Raw genomic sequence first — 23284 nt, 5'->3', positions numbered from 1 at the left:
TGGTGTGGCCTTAACGATCATTTAAGAATCTATTCCATTGCTCACCACAGCTTAATAATACTTTCTGTTTTTTCTGTTTTATTCTTGTCCATTTTCTTTGTATGAACATTTCAGGAGTGCCTTTTATACCTTTATACCTTTTGTATAATTAATTCAGACCGGGTCTATAGTCTGACATTGATATTGTTTAACCTAACCCCCTAACTTTGTCCTCAATAAATATCCCGAGCAATTATTCAAAAACTAACATGAAAATTCAAATGTATTTAAATTCTGCAATTCTGTCCCAACTTAAAATCATAATTGTTTAATAATATTTATCGTATATACACGAGTGTATCCATCACAAACCAATTCCATTAGACCTGGCTCTCCATAACGGAACAGGCTCGAGGGGCTGAATGGCCTACTCCTGTTTCTAAGTTCCCACAACATAATCTACCCCATAAACACGACTCGTGTCTCTGTTCAATACTATCCTCCTTGACCTAGATAACACAGAAAACCCATGTAATTTATGGGATAATGGCTTGGGCCACCCACTTTCAGGTGAAAACTGGAGGGAGGCACTGTGGTTGACCCTCACGACTGCCACCTGCAATAGGATATCCGAGGTCCAGATATGAATTCTTCACTACACATACTTCTTCTTGTGTAAACTCTGAAAATTCAAACCAACCTTGTCAGATGAACACTGATGACTGAAAAGACTTTGTTCAGTACACATTTTGGTCTTGCTATCCCCTTTCTATCAGCTGTCCTGGATGGAGGTCACAATGGCCACAAAACTATGATCAAACTTCTATTCCAGGTCCAACCCAATGCCTATTTGGCCAACAGGTAGCAGAGACAGTGAACCCATGCCTCTTTCACATTCATCCAACTTTCACTCTTAGTAGCTAGAAGTGCCAACTCTTAAGTTGGGCACAGCCCAACAACGGTACAACAAACATGGACATGTAATCTTTGGGACATTTACCAATCAGATGGAAAAACCAAGGAGGTGTGATTCCCTTTTGTGAGGGCATCCTAATCCCCCAGAGTTGAAGGGATCCCCAGTCAGACCAATGCCCCCTATCTTCACTAACCCTCTCACTTCCCATATATAGCAAGATTTGCTCCAATCAAATAAGGCACCTCCTTTTTTGCCCTTTCTCATATGACTTAAGACTTCTGGTCAAGAATGACCTGTCTTGCCAACAAGTAACCTCACATATGTGTGAAGAACTGTATAGCTGCATAAAACCCTTGGTGTATGTATCTGCAAGCACCGTGTAATCTGCAAGATAGCACATTGTTGTCCTAAAATTGCCTTTTACTAGTTTGAGCCCATGTCCCCCTCTTCTGTTAATGGAAATAAAAATTGGGAGGGACGTAAAACAGGCTGCCAATTCATTATCACCCATTTTTCACTATCGCACAAAGTCAAAATCAACCCCATTGGAGTTCAATGTGGGGAAATGTGAAGTCATCCACTTCGGATCTAAGAAACTAAAATGGATTTTTTTTAAATGATGAGAGACTAGGAGCTGTGGAGGAGCAAAGGGATTTAGTGTCCATGTACAAAATCACTAAAAGCTAGTGCACAGGTGCAAAAAGTAATCAATAATGCTAATGGAATGTTGGCCTTTATCTCATTTCAAAAGTGAAGAAGTGTTGCTTCAGTTGTACAGAGCCTTGGTCACACACCATCTAGCGTATTGTGTTCAGTTTTAGGCACAAAGTCTCAGGAAGGATATATTGGCTTGGAAGGGATACAATGTAGATTCACCAAAATGATACCAGAGCTTGAAGTATTAAATTATGAGGACAGATTGCTTAAACTTGGATTGTATTCCCATGAGTGTAGAAGGTTGAAGGTGATCTAATCAAGGTGTTTAAAATGGGATTTGATAGGGTAAAAAAGAGAAACAATTTCCTCCAGTGTGGAAATTCAGAACAAGAGGGCATGATCTTAAAATTAGAGCCAGATCATTTAGAAGTGAAATCAAAGAAGCACTTTTTCACACAAACGGTGGTGGAAATGTGGAACTTGCTCCCTCAAAAGGCTGTGGTTATTGGGTCAATTGATGGTGTCAAGACTGAGAGATAGATTTTCGTTGCGTTAGAGTATTGAGGGATATGGAACCAAGTTGGGTAAACGGAGTTGAGCTACAGATCAATATGATCTAACTGAATGGTGGAACAGGCTTAAGGGGCTGAAAGGCCTACTCGTGTTCTTATGTTCCTACTCTTCAGCTAGTTTCTTATCCATTCTCAAGGTTTACCCTGAATGCCCACAGCTTTGGGTTTAACCAATAGCCTTTTTATGTGGGACTTTGTCATAAGACTTTTGGAAGTTATAGGGGGTTAAATTGCCATGATGTGGAGATGCCGGTGATGGACTGGGGTTGACAAATGTAAGGGATCTTACAACACCAGGTTATAGTCCAACTGTTTTATTTGAAAATCACAAGCTTTCGGAGGCTTTCTCCTTCGTCAGGTAACACTCGCTCACCTGACGAAGGAGAAAGCCTCCGAAAGCTTGTGATTTTCAAATAAAACAGTTGGACTATAACCTGGTGTTGTAAGATTCCTTACAGGGGTTAAATTGGACAAGGCCAATAATCGGGCGTGGGTTGCGCGATCCACGACTAACCCGTGCCCAGTGCTTCCTGCGCAGGTAGGACGAGACATTTGTCCAGCCTGAGTACTTACATGACAGTAGCATTAAAAACCAGGCCTAACATGAGGATTCAAGGAAATGCGCACTTTCCACCAGCGGGGGATCCCCTATCTATTAAAGGGAGCATGGGTCTTAAAATCTCTTGAAGGTAGCCAGTACCGGTTATTTGCTGAAAATAACAGTCTGCTGTCTGCATGGAGTCTGAACGGAGATCAGACAGTGCAACCGTAAAACACAGATGCAGGCCCCATCCCTGTGTTTATAAACTGATGAGTTATGTTAAAACATTGAATAAAGGTTGCACACTACTAAATCCCACATCCTCCAATCTGCACGCCAGACCTCACCAATCTGCTGATCTGAGTTTGTACCAGGCCTGCGAGAGTGCGTGCACCAAGGTTCTCTGCTGATGCACTAGAGGCCTTGGTGCAGGAGGTGGACAGAAGGAGGGAAATCCTATATCTGCAGAGGAGCGTGAGGCCCTCCAGACACTCAAAGGGCAGCAGGGGACAAAGTCATAATGCCATGAACATGGATGCAGTGCAGGAAGATGCTGACTTATTCATTCAGATGATAATTATTGGCACGGTCCAGTAGTGGCAACTGTTAAATTGTCTTGTTCTAGGATGGGTACTGGATTAAAGGAATGTTCCTTTATTTGGAGGTGAGGGAGAAGGAGGTGCAGCACTGGTGTCACACAGAAAAGAAAACTTGAGTGGTGAGATGTTTCGGATGTCCTTTGCAGCACCACTGAGGGGTTTGAGTTTCGGTCATTGTGATGCTCTCCTCCATGTGGTTAATGCTCCAATGGAGCCAGGACCTCCTCACCAGCAATGTCAAAGTCCAGCACTTTTTGAATGGGTTAGCTACGAAGAGCACAGCAGACTATAACTATTTGTGATACACGATCTGGAGCATACTGCAGAGCCCCTCCAGACCTGTCCAGGCATTGAAAGCTGATATGTCTAAACAAACACTCAAATAGGTCTGGAAATAAAAGTACTATCTAAGTAACAAAGATGCCCAGTATTCAATCTTTTGAACATGCATTGTCCTTTATCCCATTCACCATGGTTATGTCTGAATAACCATTCGTATTAGTGTGGTAATAAGTAACTGCTTTTATTTACGGACCCTCCAGAACATTCCTGTCAAAGAATAACAAAAAAATACAAGGGAGACTTTGGAGTGTAATTGCTAAAATGTGCTTACTCCCATCAGGGGGTCATCCAGTGTTCAGTTAACAACATGCAAGTACCATACATATTAAAAGCATGCCTTTGAGAGTCCAATGGTCCTCTAAATGAGCAATCTACTAGAGATATGTGACTCATTATATTTAATGCCAGAAAATGGGTGGACGTGGCTTCTGTGCTGCTAATTATAGAATCATAGAATCATAGAAGTTTACAACATGGAAACAGGCCCTTCGGCCCAACATGTCCATGTCGCCCAGTTTATACCACTACGCTAGTCCCAATTGCCTGCACTTGGCCCATATCCCTCTATACCCATCTTACCCATGTAACTGTCCAAATGCTTTTTAAAAGACAAAATTGTACCCGCCTCTACTACTGCCTCTGGCAGCTCATTCCAGACACTCACCACCCTTCGAGTGAAAAAATTGCCCCTCTGGACCCTTTTGTATCTCTCCCCTCTCACCTTAAATCTATGCCCCCTCGTTATAGACTCCCCTACCTTTGGGAAAAGATTTTGACTATCTACCTTATCTATGCCCCTCATTATTTTATAGACTTCTATAAGATCACCCCTTAACCTCCTACTCTCCAGGGAAAAAAGTCTCGGTCTATCCAACCTCTCCCTATAAGTCAAACCATCAAGTCCCGGTAGCATCCTAGTAAATCTTTTCTGCACTCTTTCTAGTTTAATAATATCCTTTCTATAATAGGGTGACCAGAACTGTACACAGTATTCCAAGTGTGGCCTTACTAATGTCTTGTACAACTTCAACAAGACATCCCAACTCCTATATTCAATGTTCTGACCAAGCATGCTGAATGCTTTCTTCACCACCCTATCCACCTGTGACTCCATTTTCAAGGAGCAATGAACCTGTACTCCTAGATCTCTTTGTTCCATAACTCTCCCCAACGCCCTACCATTAACGGAGTAGGTCCTGGCCCGATTCGATCTACCAAAATGCATCACCTCACATTTATCTAAATTAAACTCCATCTGCCATTCATTGGCCCACTGGCCCAATTTATAAAGATCCCGTTGCAATCCTAGATAATTGGGCCACTCTTAGAGGGGTCATTATGTATGGGAGGAGGAAGTAGACTTTGTCACCCAGAAGCCATCAGTTAACCTGGTTTATTTCCCTGAAGAAGTAAGAGAGGGACGAATTTGGAAGGATGAATGCATCGTGACATCTTCTAACGTTTCAGGTATTGAAATGGAGGATCCTCTTCACGGTATCACTCACAATCCGTACATTGAGGGAGTGGAATCACTTTCTGTTGAGGGGGTTTTCTGTCAGAGCGCACAAAGCAATGTGGGTGCCATCGATTGCACCCTGGACCTTGGGAAAGCAACAACCCCATAAAACTGGATGGTCCTATCTCACTACTGCCCGGCTGTGATGTCAAAGGTGATGAATTCCCCAGCTCTCCTGAAAAGTGCATTAGTCACCTGACCAATGCATGCCCACACAACGCCCTGGCTGATGCTACAGAGATCATCTGTGGCTGTCTTGAAATGAGTCTGTGCCATGAAAGTTGAGTGCGATGGTCACCTTCATAACCACAGAGATGGCAGTGTGGGCAGAAAAACAAGGCTGCAGTTTGTCATGCAGTTCGTGACAGAGCTTCCCTATGGCCTTTTTGCTGAGCTGCATTCTTCTTTTACACAATTTCTCAGTAAAATTCTCATCTGATCTGTGCTGTCTGTATATTCTATGGGGGGGGGGGGTAGGGTAATATCTCCTGGGCTGCATCCTCCTTAAATGTTGCCTGACTCACATTCACTCCATCTTGTGCTGTTGCTCCTCCCGCACCATGATAATGACATACAAGGGTGTACCCGTAGGAAATGCCCTATATGCTCCTGAGAAGCCCTCACTCTGGGTTGGGGATGGGGGTGGGGGTTGGAAATCTACCGATGGTCTGAACCTGTCAGAAGCAGTGAGAAGCAAGTCTATATCTGACTAGGCAGAATGTCAAAAAAGAACAATTGCCGTAAAAGTCATTCTCTGCTGCAGAAATCACTACTGAAACTCTCCAGATTCTGCACTTTTACCTGTCTCAGCTGATCCTTGCTGCAGTTTCACCTTTTGGTTCTCAGTCTAACTTACCCTGAGTACATTGCAAATGTAAAAGCAGGAAACTTGGAGCTGCAGCTATAGGCAAGTGTGAGGTCATCCACTTTGGACCTAAAAAGGATGGATCAGAGTACTTTCTAAATGTTGAAAAGCTTGAATCAGTGGAGTTCCAAAGAGACTTAGGGGTCCATCTACATAGATCATTAAAATGTCATGGGCAGGTACTGAAAATAATCAAAAAGGCTAATGCAATGCTGGCCTTTATATCTAGAGGACTAGAATACATGGGGGTAGAAGTTATGCTACAGCTATACAAAGCCCTGGTTAGACTGCACTTGGAGTACTGTGTTCAGTTCTGGGCACCACACCTTGGGATTTACTAGAGTGATACCTGGACTCCAAGGGTTAAATTAGGAGGCAAGATTACACAAACTAGGGGAGTATTCCCTGAAAGTTAGAAGATTAAGGGGAGATTTGATCAAAATTTTCAAGATATTAATGGGAACTGATAGAGTAGATAGAGGGAAACTATTTCTGCTGGTTATGGAGTCTAGGACTAGGGGACACAGCCTAAAAATTAGATCCAGGACTTTCAGGAGTGAAGTTAGGAAACGCTTCTACACGTAAAGAGTGGTAGAAGTTTGGAACTTCCATCCACAAATGGCAGTTGATGCTAGCTCAATTGTTAATTTTTAAATCTGCGATTGATAGATATTTGTTAACCAAAGGTATTAAGATCGATTTTTGTTAACCAAAGGTATGGGGCGAAAGTGGGTATATGGACTTAGGTCACAGATCAGCCATAATCTCTCTGAATGGTGGAACAGGCTCGAGGGGTTAAGTAGCCTACTCCTGTTCCTATATTCCTAACTGTACAGCTGTCTTCTTGCCTCTCAGCTAGAGGAGATATTGTAGGAAGGGCTACTGTAGGGGTCCTATAAAGAGGGAAATAGATCACAATATCGAGTGCTTCTAAAGGAAACAGTGGTAAATTGTTTGGTGGAAGAACCAGAATATTTATTTATTTACTTATTATTTATTTACTTACTTAAATACTTATTTATTTAAAAATATTTCTGTAGGAGTGGTTAATTTGTCAGCAAAATACCGTACACTGTCAATATTTGCTAATGTGTTTCTTTAAGGTGTAGGAAGTAATGAGAAGTGACAGAAATTAATAAAGCTTGCAATATTCACATAGACTAAATGCATCCCTCAAATGAAGAAATATTCATTGAGTAGCAAAACAAAGCAAATTATATCACCCACTTAATTTTCTTAGGTCCAGTAGCAGTGCAACTGCTTAATAGCCAATACAGTAATGGATACAAATAACATATAATAGGTTTACTGGTATCAGCAGTTGACTGGCTTATGGTTCTTTTATTTAAAACTCACGTAATAATTTTCCTCAATCATCTCTGTATCAGAAAAGCACATTATGTTATTGGTTGAAGTAAGACAACATGTCATGTTTTTTGCGCCGTATAGATCTTCAGAAGTATTTTAATGTGATACAACAGCTCCCCCATCTTACCAGTTAAAGAATGCAGTTTCCACAGTCTTACTGTATACAATGTCTGTTGTCAAATAGGCCCCAGATGGGTTTCAGGCTCCTTAACCTGAAATTATTTATTTTATTTTCCACTTTTTATCCTTTGTTTCCAGCACTTACCATCCTTCAGAAATAGAAATATATATAGTCATTGCAGGAAACACAACATTTCAATTTTGTATAAAGTACATTAATCTTTGCAAATAAACATTAATAAGAATGAAAACATTCAAGAGACTAGAAAGATTTGATTTCAGTGATGATCATTTGAATACTTTCTGCTGAAAGCAAAATCATTCTGGTTGTTTGGTGTCTCTATTTGTAAGGCATCACTTTGACAATTGCCCTACTTTATGCAATGTCAAATCTATTCACACATGTATTAATTGTCATAGATATGAGTTATTACCAAAAATAAAGGTTTGGGCACCTGAAATTGTGTAATTGTAATCTGAATGTAGGCTTCTTTCTAGTCTACAAGATCCAGGCCAACAATATAAGATGCTACAAACAAAGGCATAGTGCAGAAATGGCAAAGACAATGTGTATAAATGCAATGTTTTAAAGTAATTAATTTATGTTATGTATATGTGATGTTAACATAAAGTACATGCTGCATCTTAGCACATATATTTTATACATTAGCATTTTGTTACATTGTAATATAATAGCCAGTTCTTCTAAAGAGATATTAGCAATTTATAGTACTAGTAGATTAAACATTTATATGGTAGTGCATATCAGTAAGCTATTTTTAAGAGCAGAGGCAATGAAGAAGTAAAGAGGCTTCTTGCAGAGTCAGCAAAGAACTGAAAATGTGTTTAAATGCATGTTAATGCAATTGACCGAAGGAGTGTTGAACCACAGAGCAAATAGATCTGCTCATCAGATGTTCCATGCTCAGGTTGTAACTGTAATACATGTTTCTCCCATTGAAGCAATCATATACTAATAAATCTGAGGCATATTGCAGAGCTATTCAAATGAGAAAATGAAAAGTATATGGTCCATAGAAAAATACCGTTACAAAATAATTAAATCCAAGGCTAATATTTCAGCGCTATTTTCAAGTATTAAAACAATACAGAGCCAAAATTAGAATGACCTAATGTTCCATATCCATGTCCGTTAACAGAGACAAATTAGCCTTTCAGGTAATCCTAATTAATCTCCAAATGATGGAAACACGGGATTTAAAAATTAGGCCACGTTTGAAAGTATTGCTTTCTCAATCAGAAAGCCTATGCTACTGCACTTATACAGGGCTCTGGAAGAAGAAAAGCAAGTTATATTAATACACAGATCCTCTTCAACAAACCGACTCCTGCTTGTTGCTCTCTGTTGAAAGTGAAGGTTTTTCAAGTGACTTCACAGTGTTATGGATGTGGAAAAGCAGCATATGATCTCTTCTATCTTCTTTCAGTATGTTGTGCCCTTTTAACCATATCTGGAACCAAAATATTTTCAATACAAAAGAAGGAGTGTTCATTCAGTCTGGCCCTCAAATGTACTTAGGCTGTCAAATTGCCGAAGAAAATAGAAAACACTCAGCAAGAACAGGATTACTCAACAACAACAACTTGCATCTATATAGCGTCTTTAACGTAGTAAAACGCCCCAAGGCGCTTCACAGGAGTGTTATCAAACAACATACTTCAAAAAAAACAGCTTCTTCAGTTAATTAAAGAAGACACCTTTTGCCACAAGGGACATGTTCCTGTGCCACCCACACAGCCTGAAATCTTTCAGGGGCTCTCTGCCTAATTCCTTTCCTGTCGTATCTGGGAGGTTTTGTCATTTGCATACGTGACCTTTTATTGTAGAACACTTCCCACTGTGACTTGTATCGCTTCTTTTCCGTACCGCAATATCCTAGTTTTTTTTCTCTCCAGAAAACTAAAAAAAACAAACTAAGCTTGACAACACTTCTTAGCAAGTTTCCCTGAGTGGCAGTCAGCAGACACAAGCAGCCTGAACGAATCCTCCTCTCCTCCCTCCGCCTTCTGACCAAGAAAGGGTTTTTGCTCTCTGCTCAAGAACGAACCCACCCTTGCAGCAAACTGGATTAGATGCCACCATCAGCGATGCAAACCCTTGTCTCTACCTCTTTTGAGAGCACATGAATGACATAGTGTAGGTCTCTCCGAGGCTTGTATTTTTTTTTGTTTACACACAATCAGAATGACATTGATTTAGCACGAAGTCAGCCGTCCTTCTCACAAAGCTAAAGTGGTCGGGAGCTTTTTGAAGTCCATCCGTACGTGAGGCAGAGGGGCAGGATAATGTGGCACTCGATCACTCTGAGGATTAACTCAGCGTGGAGGCTGCGCTGGGGGAAGTGCTAGGTGCAACGGTGCAATTCTGCCTGCTGAGATTTGATCTGACTTTCCCATCTCAGCCACTTGATCGCTCTCACTGCAGAGACGTTTGCTCAGCTAATAGAGCAGCTTGCTTGATGCAGAGGAAAGCTGCTCTCGGCTCCCCCTGTATACAGCAGGATAGCCACATCGGCGCTGAATGGACGGAGGGAGCATGTCTCCGCTGTTCGCGGTGCCCTGGAAAATGTGTATTTGGAAGTTTAACTGCGAGGATATATGTAAATCTCTGAATTGAAGGCGTTTTCTACCCACGGATGGCATTCTGCTCTTGTCTTTTGATTTGGTTGCTTCGAAAAATGGCTCTTTTGGAGCCCATCGCTACAGAGAACAGTAGACTCTGCAGATTCTATATAATTTAACAGTGACTTGAGGAAATGGGAAAGAGATGATGATCGAGAAGACACACTTACCCTGAGCCTTAGCTAACTGGGCAGGGCTGATGTTCGTCCTTAAAGGTAACTCTGCGTTTTCAGCATTTTGTTCTGTCTTTTTTCACTTATATTTTTTACTCAATGCAATCTGTAGCGTATTCAGGGTTCATTTAGCAGTGTTTGTTTTTGCATTGCATGTTGTTCAGTGCCTAATGGGCATCGTGTACTGTTCAAGGTGTTCATGCTGCAATGCAAGGCAAGCTCCACCGAATAGCTTAAGGTCTTTTTTTAAACTTGATACAGGTACGTTGCAAGGTCAGTGCAGTCTTTAGGACGTCGGATCGTGTGTGTTGATTAAATACGGGGTAGAGTGTTTTCTAAGTATATCTGCTGCTTAAAAATGTGACTGTAGAGCTACATTTCCACGTTGAAGTTAAATGGATTTCGTCTGCAGGCTGCATGGGGAAAATTTAATTGAAACGCTATGCTCGACAGATCAGCTTTTACTGGCTCTTTTCTCTGAAGAATATTTGCAAACACGCTCCTGTAGAGCAATGTAGAGACGCACTGCTGCCTGCCCTTTATTAAAAAGAAACCGCCTATGTAAATCGACCCAATCTATCAAGAACAGTTACTTTTTTCCCCCTAAGTTGGTAACAGCAAGTGGCCTGGCTAGAGATTGAAGGTAGTCAAAGCTGCAAAAAACCAAATCTGCAGTGCCATTATATTATAGTACCTGCAGGTAAGGGTCCCGTAAGCATCTTTCCTCTAGTGCAACGAGGTAAAAACAAATCGGCTGTCGTTTACCGTAGTGCAATTCTGCCGAGGTCCGGTGTTATTTGGGACACACATCTGCCACAGTTACATACAAAGACAGCCCGAATAATATATTTGTATGCAATCCTAGATTGCAGTGACGATGGCAAAAAAGACAAGAGAAAGAATTGACATTTCAGTTTAAAGCATGGTTGAAGTTTATTTTATTTAAAAACCACCATGGTTATTAATGTCCCATTTTCTCGTCTGAATTTGTACAGTGAGGGTTTTAAGCAACAGTTTTCCGATCATAATGATGTTTCCTTCTATCACACAAGTCTCTTGTGAATTAATAATTATTCTCATATTTAAAAGAAAACACTAAATCCTTACAGGAAGAAATATACAATTTGCATATTTATGTCAAAGGAACATTCCTGTTCAGTTTGCTAACGAAGCTCCCCCCCCCCCAATTTCTGATTTCCTGTTTGGTTCTATGGTAAGCATTACCTAATTGCTGATTGCTTAGACCAATGGGGTTTTAACATGACCAAGGCAGTGGTGGCTTTTCTGACAAGTTATGGTGTTAATTTACCTCTTCTTCTGTGTCCCAGTTTATGATCTTTACTAATATGGTCCAGCAATGCTTGCAGAGGTTAATAAGATCAATTGCTTCTTAGACCAGCCTCATAAATGTTAAATGTCATATTGTAGCATCTGAATTATTCAAAGCTCTAATGCCCATTTGGCACTAACAGACTAACATTGTGTATGTAGCCCATTTTTTTTGAAAGCTCTTTTCGAGCAAAAGATGTGAGATGACAAGAGAAATATTTTCCAGCCTACAAAACAGACTAAAATGGTTCTCATTCAAATTTAATATTGAACAATTAATGAAGGAGTCACCTTCTGCCTTTTATATCAATACTTAATGGCTGCATTTCAAAATATTGTATCATCAGCATTAACAATTCACAGCAAAACTGCAGCTTGGGCTTTGCTGCCTGGTGGTGCTAGAATTCAGTTTATGCCTCCTCTTCTGCAATAGGAAAAGGCAATGACACCCCTGTCAGCTGAATAACTCAGGAGGCTAGAATAAGACAAGACTATTACTGCAGGAAACTTCAACGGTGACAGTTTATCCATTCCATTGGACGTCAGTGCCCAGACTGCAATAGTTTTGTGGCTTACTCACGCTAATTAATCTAAAAGGGACAACATCAGTATCAGTGGAAAGTACAACAAAACGAATCTTGATATTATTCAATCCAAACTGCCAGATTACCTCGTCATGGCCACAGATTCACTAGTTAATGAATATGCATCAATCTGAGCTATCCAGTGTCCTTTACTGGTGTGATCTTTTGAATACAGTTAGGCCTTGCTTATTATGTGTTATTTCAATGGAAAATTCAAAAGGATTCATTATAGCATTTCTATGGCTAATGCTATTTAAAAGCAAGCACTGCAATTGAGTAAAATGATGTATGCTGACAGCCTGGTCTAGATTACCACATTCCCAGCATAAGTGCTAAGTGAGTGGAATGTATCAGCTGCACTTTTCTCCCTGGTGTTTTTTTTTGTTTTTATTTAGTGCAATAGGTAGCTTAAGATGTTATCAGAAAAAAAAATTAAATCTCTACAAAAATTATCAACCTAAAGGTTACAGACCTGACTCTTAGCATCAGAAATATATTCCGTCACTTCATGAATAGCTAAAACAAACAACTGCCTATCAAAAATTGTGCAGTCTGCATTCAAAAATGGAGGGACAGTGCTACAATGAATCTGAGTCCTCCTGGCTGCACAATTACTAAACTGATTTCTGTAAAGTTACTATAGCAAGAGTCATTTTAAGACAAAAGGTCAGTGCACTGGAAGGCAATTGTACTGACCTTTTGATGTCTGCAGGGCCATTTCACCAATTTTTCCCACTCCATTTGAGATCCATTCTTGTTTCCACACCAGAATACCATGGTACGTTGAAACAAATCAGCATCAAGCCAGAACATGAAGGAACTTGATCTTAATTAAAATGTTGGGTGAGGGACAAACCTGCTTAACAATTATCATTGGATTGAGCTTTTGTATGCAGCTGTGCAGTCAGTTGGCAACTGCATGCAGGTCATTGGAATTTAGGAAGACCGATGCAGTGCTATCATAGGGTCTAGGTGATGTATATATCATGTTACTATGAAAGTCTCAAATGCCCAGCGTTATCAATCGCAGCTAAGGCTTGGTGTCCATATTCCTAAAGAGACATTGACCGGAACTGCAAGCTAATTCACATTCATTAATTTTTGTTCCTTTGTCAGTTAATTTCTCTTTGAGTTTTTTAACTTCTTTCTGCTTTTTGCCCTCACTTATTTTTCAAAGGATTATTGTTTTATCAATCCTCTTGTCCTTTTATTTCTCCATCCTTCCTTACCACTTCCCTTTGTTCTCTACCTCTCTCACATCTTGTTTTCTATTTTCCATGATTTCTTTGTTTTATTTTTATTCACAGTGTCTCTGCATTCTGATTTTACATTTTCTTAATTGTCATTTTTTTTCTGTTCCTCTTCTTTCTAGATATCATATATTCCATCTCTTTATGTTTTCTTCATTTTTCTTCTCTCCGTGCTGTCACTCAGTCAGTCAATTCCTCTTTTGTCCTGAAGCTAATTCAGGGACAATCCCTTAAATAATCTCCAGAAGGTTTCAATTGCCTGGGAAATGTTAACACTGATATTGGGAGCTTTCTGTAATATATGCACCATTCGTTGGACTTTTCCAATGTCCTAATACTTTTTAATGTAAATATGTTTAGACTACTCATGGCAATTCTAAAATACACATAAAATATCTGATATGGGATATTTTTCACCATTATATGGAAAATATATGGTAAATAAATTGGAGTTTCCTCAATCTCACTGAACTACCTCTTACTGTTTTGGTTGGCTGGAACCTCAATTTCAATTCAACAAATGAGAAAAGACAATCTGAAGTGAAACTGAATTTAACCTCCCACAATCCTTGATCCACAGCATAGCTAGCATAGTGCCACGGATTCATAAGATGATTGTCAATGCAATTCACCTATGTAACCTAAAAGATGTTAGTAGTTTTTAACATTCTGCCATTTCAAAGAGGATGGGGGTAGGGTTGGGGGGTAGGGGGAGACAATTAGCAATATCCAACATGCTGGTGGTTATGGCATCTTTAATAATAAAGTATTTGAAATACACAGCCTTGAAACTTTAGCAAACAAACATAACTTATTCCAAGAATGATGCAAAACTCCATTACTGCCATCATACTGGAGTTCCGATTTATTTTGTGTATTTTTCATCTTATAAGATTATCTTGCAAAACAATACAACTCTTTTAAGCTATAGGAACTTTCAGATTACAGTGAATTTTAATCAGTTAACCATTTTGTTATTTTTTAAATTTTTCTTTGAGTTTTTAAAAATAGAATGTAATGAAATTACATCCCTCCAAAATGAAACTTCAGTCAAAGATAAGGATTTGGTCCATTTCATTTAAGATCAGCAAAAATCTTAATGCCTCTGGTGAGAGGCATTAACCATAATGGAAATCTAATTAGATGGATCAAAGAGAAAACGGAAACAAACGTGGAACTATTTAAATAGCTGCCAGACAGTGTCACCTGAGATTTTACGAAAATGGACCACCACTAAATTTTGACCAACAACTGCCAATTGGTCATGCACATAGTCAGGACAGATAAGAACTCATAAAATGTCTCACCCTGCATGCTTGTCACCATTTATTTCTAAGGTTAGGAAACTCTGAATCTAAATAATCCAAATTTGGCCATTTTGTTCCATTTCACATTGATTCAAAGTCAGATAGCAACATTATAAAGAAAATTTTTGAGGAGTGAAAGCAAAAACAAAACCAAAGATCCCTGAATTGGATCATTTCAGATTTCTTTATGGATGTCTGAATTTGACCTTGTTTGGGTAATTGAGGTTGGGAAATCACTGTCCATTTAAATAACTATGCTGTCAATGTGTAGAGGTCCAGCAACTCTTTCTCATATTCAAAAGGGGAAGGAAGCAAAACCACAGTATTTCAGATAAGCAGCGTGCTTAGCATATCAATGTGAGAATCTCCAAACAGAACCGTTATGGACTGGAAGGAAGCTTACATAGTGGCAACATCTTTGATAGAGTGATTCCATATCTTCTCACCTGTGCCAGTTTTTCCCAGGGTAATTTAATCTACCATATCAATCTACCATTTAACCACTTACATCACCATAGGGAATTTCTAGCTCTGTAAAATAAGTTCAGCGAGCAGCAACCCTGACTAATAAATGTAATTTATTCAACAATTGTATGGATGACAATTAATTCTAAAAATATGGAGTTGCAACTCCAATGTTTGTGGCAAATCAGTATAACACCACATTGATAGAATCGCACAAAACATATATGTGATGAATGTTTCGAATCATATCTGAGCTGTCATTCATGCCACAGCAGTAAGCCATTGGCATCACCAGTCAGTAACTAGTGCACCTTTAGATGATCATGAATTGAATTGATTATAAAGCAAATCTGATTCTGAATCTGATTGATCTTGAATTTAATTTAGTAATTGTCCTTTATATTACAATAACCTACTTTAAAGATCTGAGCCTTACTTAAGTAACATTAAACACGCAACACTACAATAGGACAGGCAGCTTAATACAAATATGAGACTGCAGTTAAATACATAAGAATTGTTAGGGACAGGATTGAGACCTTCAATCAGTTGTTTTCCTCGGTTCTATCTTTCTGCAAGCTCATTGATTTGATTCAATTATGTTTTAAAAATAATATTGAAATCATATTTTGTTTGCTTTTTGATGTACTGTGTGATCTGACGCAACTCAGCAGGGTCAGAGAGAGCAGTGTAAATTGACAGCCTTATTACTGCTGGATGCAACTGTGCTGGTAGATTTAAAAAAAAATATAACAGGTTATGAAAAATCTTAACACTGAAGTTACCAGCAGCATTAAGAAATTTACCATTTTACATTGCTGCTTCCGACCCCGGTGAGCTGCCCCTGACATTGCTACTGTGGTATTTGAATGCACTGTGACGGCTTCAAATTTTTTTTTAAATAATCACATCACTAGTTGAAATGCTAGATAAGGTGTTTAAATATAATGAATATTAATATTGTGTTTGTGTCTTACCTACACTTTTGTAATTTCGAATGCTTGTCATTACAATTCCTCTGCAGCTATGAATGGAACTATCTGTTAAACTGGAGACTTTTAATTACATTATTTGAAATTCTTAATGATATATTAAGGCTTCAAATTACATTAAATTCAGTCATATTCTTTCCATTTAACATTTTCTACCTCAGAGCGATGATTAGAAACTTACCATCAGGTCAATGACAGTTCCATTCAGAAATGCTGAGTTCTGTGAAATGACAGGCACAAATGTCTAGTATGCAGACATTTTTTCCCTTAAAATAATCAACAAAAATCTTTGTGAATTGATGATGCCATTTCTTATTTGCTACATGATCTATAATCTATATACAATTATTACTCCTTACATGTTAATAGCCTTGAAATCTAAGTCACTTTTTAAGAAAACCTTGCATATGGCATGCACTTCCTGCCCACAAACCTTACTTCCTGTGTCAACGTTTTCAGTCATGCTTTTTATGTTAATGTCTAACATTGAACAGCCTATTTGAACACTTATAATGGAAATCTGTATGTCAGTGAGAAAAATCCATATTTATAATGAGAAAAACTCTGTCTAAACATATGAATTTATCACTATCATGTTTGCTGAGGAACCAATTGAATCACTCAAGATGCTTTTTGAAAAAAAAATATTGGTTATTTTTCTCAGTACCTGAATTGTTTAATGTCCAAAATATAGTTTAAAAAAATCAAACAAAAAAAGAAAAATCACAATCACGTGATTAAATTTACCTATTGAATTATCATGTGCATCTTTTAATAACTTGATTAAGGTTTAAAAAAAACCTCTCTCAAATATGAGGACTTTAACAGGATTTTTTTTAACCTCATAACAGTTGGACAGAAATTTTAACCATATTTGTGGATTCTGAGCATGTGCAGTTTGCAGAATTTCCCAGAATACATTATTGGTTGAAGCAGAAGGATTTTTAAAATCATCCTGTGAGGATTTATGAGTTTGCTTTTTCCAAAACTTTCAAACAAACTGAAAATTGATTTCTCAAACATTTATTTCAAGCAGATCTCATTTAAAATATTAACAACTTTTCTATTATGAAGTGCTCAGATAGACAACACCATTTAGTTGTGATTACAAGCAGCTATGGTTCTTTTTTATTCCCTTTTAATTCTCACCCAAAGGTTGTTTACTGAGAATGTATTTCTTTTCCTCAATCAAAAAATCTTTCTCTCCTGAACCATTTTAGGGCTTAGGGATTTTTAACAATTAAAAACTGGAAAATTGCATAAAGAATGCACGTTTGTGTGTTTTATAAGGTAATTTATGCTTCTTTATGGAAATTTATGTTTGTTAAAGACTGTATAAATCAGCAAACTCACTAATAGTGAATTTATTGCTTTAAGGCAGAACATAAAAACAGGAACTGGTTGATGATGGAAAAAGCAGTTGGGTGGGATGCCTGATGGTGCAAAAGGAGTTACTAATGGATCAAAGGTGGAGGCAAGACTGCAGTGGTGGAGGGGGTGATGGTGGTGGTGGTGGGGTTTGTGGCCTCGTGTTCCAAAAGGGCCCAAGGGCAGTTTGGGTGCAAACTCCTGGACCTCCCTCAAGGCTGCTAGATCCTGCCCCCAATATTACTCAGTCTCAGCAACCCTCAATTCTGCCTGCCTGCTGCTCCAAAAGCTCCTAAGACACCTCCCCAGTTCATTTGGACCCCAGAACTTTCCTCCCATTCCCAAATCCTGGGACCCCCCATAAACTCAGAGACTGCATTTGCAGTGCTCATTGATCTCAGGATTACTCTGAATACTGCTGGATGCTGGGACTCTCCCCTCTCTGATACTTCCAGATGCCAGGACCCTTCTAGTGATTCCAGATCCCAGTACCTGCTGCAGTGCTCCCAGAATCTCCTCTACAGTGCAGACCCAGACCCTTTCCCAATGCTCTCAGATCCACGACTGCCTTCAACGCTGATAAATCAGGGTCCTTGATAATAATAATCTTGTTCTTATAAAACCTCCAACTCTCTATGGGCAATACTATGGGAGATTTGCTGGTGTATTTAATATTTTGTTTACTACAATTCAGATTCCTATCAGTATTACATTTTTACAGTGTATTTTAGAAATAAATAAAACAAGCAAAAGTATAACAAGAAGCAAATCATTTCTCAATGGAGTACATCACATTTCCTGCTTGCTATTAGTTTTTATCAGCAATTTTAATTTTGTTACCTTCACAGAACCCAAATTTGTCATTAAGGGCTCTAAGTTGCCATATATTTTTCAGACAGTGTGGTTAATAATTGAATAGACTTCTCAGCTGTATAGAATCGGAATGTGTAGATCTAATGAACATTGCATTAAGTTATTAACAATGCACTATACTAATTTTTTAAATTTTTAAATGATAAATGCCATTTAAAGATACTTATTGGAACCAACTACCCTTTAGGTCTCCTTACATCTTGCAGTACTAATTGACAGGGAGGGTTTATGGATGATCTACTCTGAAGCCTCTGTTAAAGTTGCTCCTGATCCAGCAATTAGGGGGTGTACAGAAGTAGCCCAGGGTGACTCTTTCCAATTTTCCCTCTGTGAGTAAATACCCAGATTCCATTGGTATCTCTCTAATGGCACGGTCAAGATTGGGAACCCACCATTTGGAGAATCTCCTATTGTTCCATGGCATGGTGTATCAGAGCATTAGTATACTGCATTATCATGCTGCTCAATATTTTAAATGAATATTAATACATTTACACTGAAAATTATCAAAACAATCCCTGGAATAGTTCTTGGTTTTGAAAGATGTTCTAGAACAAGCAGACTAAAGTATTCAGAATGAATGAATGATTAATGTCCTTTCATTTGTCTTCTAAACATTCTGTTTCTTTTCCAGGCTAGCTAACTTGATTTACAATGGAAAAACTGCTTTTTTATCTGTTGTTAATTGGCATGACAGTGAAGGCCCAGGTCTGTCCCAAGCGTTGTGTCTGTCAGAATCTGTCTCCAAACCTTGCAACTCTTTGTGCCAAAAAAGGACTTCTCTTTGTCCCACCAAACATTGACAGAAGGACAGTGGAGCTACGTTTGGGAGATAATTTCATTACGATCATTAAAAGAAAAGACTTTGCTAACATGACCAGCCTGGTTGACCTTACCTTGTCAAGGAATACAATAAATTATGTTGCACCACAAGCATTTGCAGACCTGCGTAATCTGCGGGCCTTACATTTGAACAGCAACAGACTAACCCAGATTACAAATGACATATTTAGTGGACTTTCAAACCTTCACCATTTAATAATCAATAACAATCAACTAATTGACATTTCCTCTGAAGCTTTTAAGGATATTTTATTGTCTCTTGAAGAGTTGGATGTATCCTATAATAATTTAAAATCTATTCCCTGGGAAGCAGTTCAAAAGATGGTCAACTTGCATACATTCAGCATGGACCATAACATGATTGAACAAATTGACGAGGGGACCTTCTCCCATCTTCACAAGTTGACTCGATTGGATATGACATCTAATAAATTGCGGAAACTCCCACCTGATCCATTATTCACTAGAGCTCAGGTACTAGCCTACTCAGGACTCTTGAACCCACCAAGTTTTACATTAAGTTTTGGAGGGAATCCCTTGCATTGCAACTGTGAGTTGCTCTGGCTGCGCCGTCTTTCAAGGGAGGATGATCTGGAGACCTGTGCCTCACCTCCACATCTAATAGGCCGATACTTTTGGTCGATTCCAGAAGAAGAGTTTATCTGTGATCAACCGCTGATTACTCGCTATACACATGAGCTCAGAGTTTTAGAAGGCCAACGTGCGACACTGAAGTGCAAGGCTATCGGGGACCCAGATCCCTCCATCCACTGGAGTTCACCTGAAGGCAAGCTCATTTCAAATTCATCGCGGACAGCCTTATATAATAATGGAACCTTAGACATCCTCATAACTACTGTCAAAGATACAGGCACTTTCATCTGCATTGCTTCAAATGCTGCTGGAGAAACCACCGCAGTGGTGGAACTTCACATAATTAAACTCCCGCATTTAGTCAACAGTACAAACCACATTCATGAGCCTGATCCCGGCTCATCGGACATTTCTACTTCCACTAAATCTGGTTCAAACACTAGTAATAGTGTTAGTGACACTAAGACCAAACCAGAAAAGAGGGTGGCAGTTGCTGAAACATCATCGTCATCTGCACTTATTAAATTTAATTTGCAACATAATATCCCTGGTATTCGTATGTTCCAGATTCAGTATAATGGTTCTTATGATGACTCGCTTGTTTACAGGTAAGCCATATCAACTGTTTCTGCACCCTAGTTTAATACTGAATCAGTTAATCCTATATTGATTTTGTTAATGCATGTTTTATTATGGTACGTTACAGGAGGTGAAACCACAGTTATATTACAGCTACATGCGAGCATTGTAAGGATATGGTTAATTATTAATGCAATGTTTTTCTTTGCATGGTAATAAACAAGCAAAAGAAAAGCTCTTATGATACTATATTGATCCTTAATCCTGTAATATAATCATAAATTATTCTGTGCCTGCTGGCCTGTAACAGTTCAAGTCTGTCTGCAAGTGGTTAGTTGTTGTGTGATGACACTTCAAAAAAAAGCTGCTAAAGATACTTCAGATTAAGACATCCAAAATCAATCGGTCTGTGACTTCCTCAGTAATTGATCTGATTTCTTTGTAGTTTGTTTTCATATAGATTAAGGTATTTTTTTGTGCTAGGAACATGTTTTAACATTTCCCTTTCAACTTCTAATTCTGGTATGATTTTGTTTTAAGAAAGTCAGCATTCTGGTAATGTGATTCACAGGTCTGCCAATGAGTTCTGTAGGTTCTATCAATGTAAAATAAGATACAGCTACGCCCACAACTAAGTGTGGTTATTTGCCCCATGACACCTCCAACTATATGTGGCTTTAAGCTTTCAATTACAGTGACAAAAATAGAGCTTTTTTGCTAATTATGATAAAAGAAGTAAGAGTTTAAAGGTGTACTAATGAGAGTCCACATATTATCCCTCAGAATGATTCCTTCCACAAGCAAAACTTTCCTTGTCACGAACCTGGCTGCAGGAACACAATATGACTTATGTGTCTTGGCGATCTACGATGATGGCATCACCTCCCTCACAGCTACCAGGGTTGTGGGCTGCATACAGTTTACCACAGACCAGGATTATGTTCGCTGCCATTTTATGCCATCTCAGTTTCTGGGAGGAACCATGATAATTATAATAGGTGGAATTATCGTGGCCTCTGTGTTGGTCTTCATTATTATACTTATGATTAGATACAAGGTGTGCAACAATAATGACCCGCACAAGATGACAAAGGTCAGTAATGTCTACTCTCAGACAAATGGAGCTCATTTGCAAATGTGTGGCGGAATGTTACCCCACTCAAATTCTAAAGTCATCATGGGACATGAAGAGAACACACAGTATCATAAAGATCCCAGTAACAACCAAACGCAACCATCAGATTCTGCTGTGAGCCAGGACTGTGCTACCACTACCTCCACCACGCCACCTGATTGGACTACAGGTGTTAGTGCATCTCAAAAGCTGAAAAGAAAGGCTGGGCCAAAGTCAAGTGTCGAAACACCTATGGAAGCTTTCACCAATGTTGAGTCGTCCAAAAAGAAAAGGGAAAATACTGCCATTTTACAGAAGCCCTCTTGTGCTCCAATTTCTTTGAAAGAGACTCCCACTTTTAGACGAGCACAATCCAAGTCCATCAAATATCTTACTCTGCCAACAGAAACAAGCAGAGCTAAGCGGAGATACTCACTCAATGGAGATTTATCAGAGTATCATTGCTATACTCATTCACAAAAGATTAGCAGCCTGTGGTCAAAAAGGAGCATGTCAATGAATGGGATGTTATTACAGTTGGAAAACTCCGATGCTGATAGTGGGAAAGCCACCTTCTCGAGTTCGGAGTGGATAATGGAAAGCACCGTGTGACATTTTAAATATGTTACAGTGAAGGAACACTGCCTTGTAACAGTTTGGGAATTCTATGCTTGTCTTTCTGCTTGATGGTATTTCCAGCAAGGTAGTAATGGAACTGGCTCATGCACGCAATTCTTTGATAGAAATCAGCAGGCAGCACTAAAAGACATGAAGGTAAAGCACGAATTAGCACCAGTGCCTTATCCTACTTTAGGATTGGCTTTCTGGTTCTGGAGTATGGGGATAAATGAGTGAAAAAAGTTTTCACAGAAGCCTTTGACCAAGGAAATATGGTTTCCTGCATCTTAAAGAACAAAGCCTATTTATGGACTACTTAATAAATTGATATTTTTTAAAAATTGAGCTGTATGTTTCTTTTCAGTGACAATGGTAAATGCCTTTTGTTTTCAGGCAAATGCTGTACAGAAAAAAACAACTCTGTGTTGTTATGTTGTGTACAATAAAGGATTAAATAAGTATACTCGGCCAGTGTTAGTACAATGAATAGCTGTTATATGTGCAATTAGGCAGGGCCTGAAAATTGTGGTTGCCCAGTCAAGGCTGTTGGAGATACTCCATACTGCCAGCTAAATAATCTAAAATGATTGAACTTCCATAATAAAGGTGCCAGTGCTGTATCAGAAAAAGTAATGGTTGTGGTAATGTAATCTTTGCATTTAAATCAAGTATTCATAGTCTGACTACCACTCAAAGGAGCCATTAAATGAAAATATTGCCACTCAAAGGAGCTGAATTAAGCCCAGCTGTTGAAGTACTTTCAACTGGTTCTAATGCCATTTTTGTTAAATTATTCTAACACAAAAGTATACGAAGAAAACTGTATAAACTAGAATGTGCAAAGAATCTGAAAAACAGATTTATTTAATCTAATACCAGGCCAAGCATTAAAATAGAAAGAAATTTTTACAAAGCACATTACTATAGTGTGAAGCTTGAAGAACCCAACTACTAAAATCATTATTTACCTAGTAAAGAGGAGCAAATAGTCAGCATTTCAGATTAATGGGCTGGTGTGATCTGAGCTAAAACTCAGCCAAACTCAATCACAGTTCTGAGCCATTTAACTACAGGGAT

General features: G+C 38.9%; 1 protein-coding gene across 1 annotated transcript; it reads left to right on the top strand.

Moving 5' to 3' along the window:
- The first annotated feature begins 9909 nt into the window (after positions 1 to 9909).
- Positions 9910 to 22548, top strand: lrfn5a (leucine rich repeat and fibronectin type III domain containing 5a). Its single transcript, XM_067991002.1, has 3 exons — positions 9910 to 10333; positions 19094 to 20504; positions 21259 to 22548. The coding sequence occupies exons 2-3, from the start codon at positions 19114 to 19116 to the stop codon at positions 22199 to 22201; spliced, it is 2334 nt and encodes a 777-aa protein (XP_067847103.1). The 5' UTR covers positions 9910 to 10333; positions 19094 to 19113; the 3' UTR covers positions 22202 to 22548.
- Positions 22549 to 23284: the final 736 nt, after the last annotated feature.

This window comes from Heptranchias perlo, chromosome 10 (genome assembly GCF_035084215.1).
Source record: "Heptranchias perlo isolate sHepPer1 chromosome 10, sHepPer1.hap1, whole genome shotgun sequence".
NCBI lineage: Eukaryota > Metazoa > Chordata > Chondrichthyes > Hexanchiformes > Hexanchidae > Heptranchias > Heptranchias perlo.
The sequence above is the reverse complement of the archived record's forward strand: the minus strand, read 5'-3'. Positions and strand labels throughout refer to the sequence as shown.

Bases quoted from the DNA above. Each gene is read 5' to 3' on its own strand.
- lrfn5a (XM_067991002.1), top strand. From the start codon at position 19,114: ATGGAAAAACTGCTTTTTTATCTGTTGTTAATTGGCATGACAGTGAAG. The intron at 20,505-21,258 runs GTAAGCCATATC...ATTATCCCTCAG, and splicing joins GATGACTCGCTTGTTTACAG to AATGATTCCTTCCACAAGCA.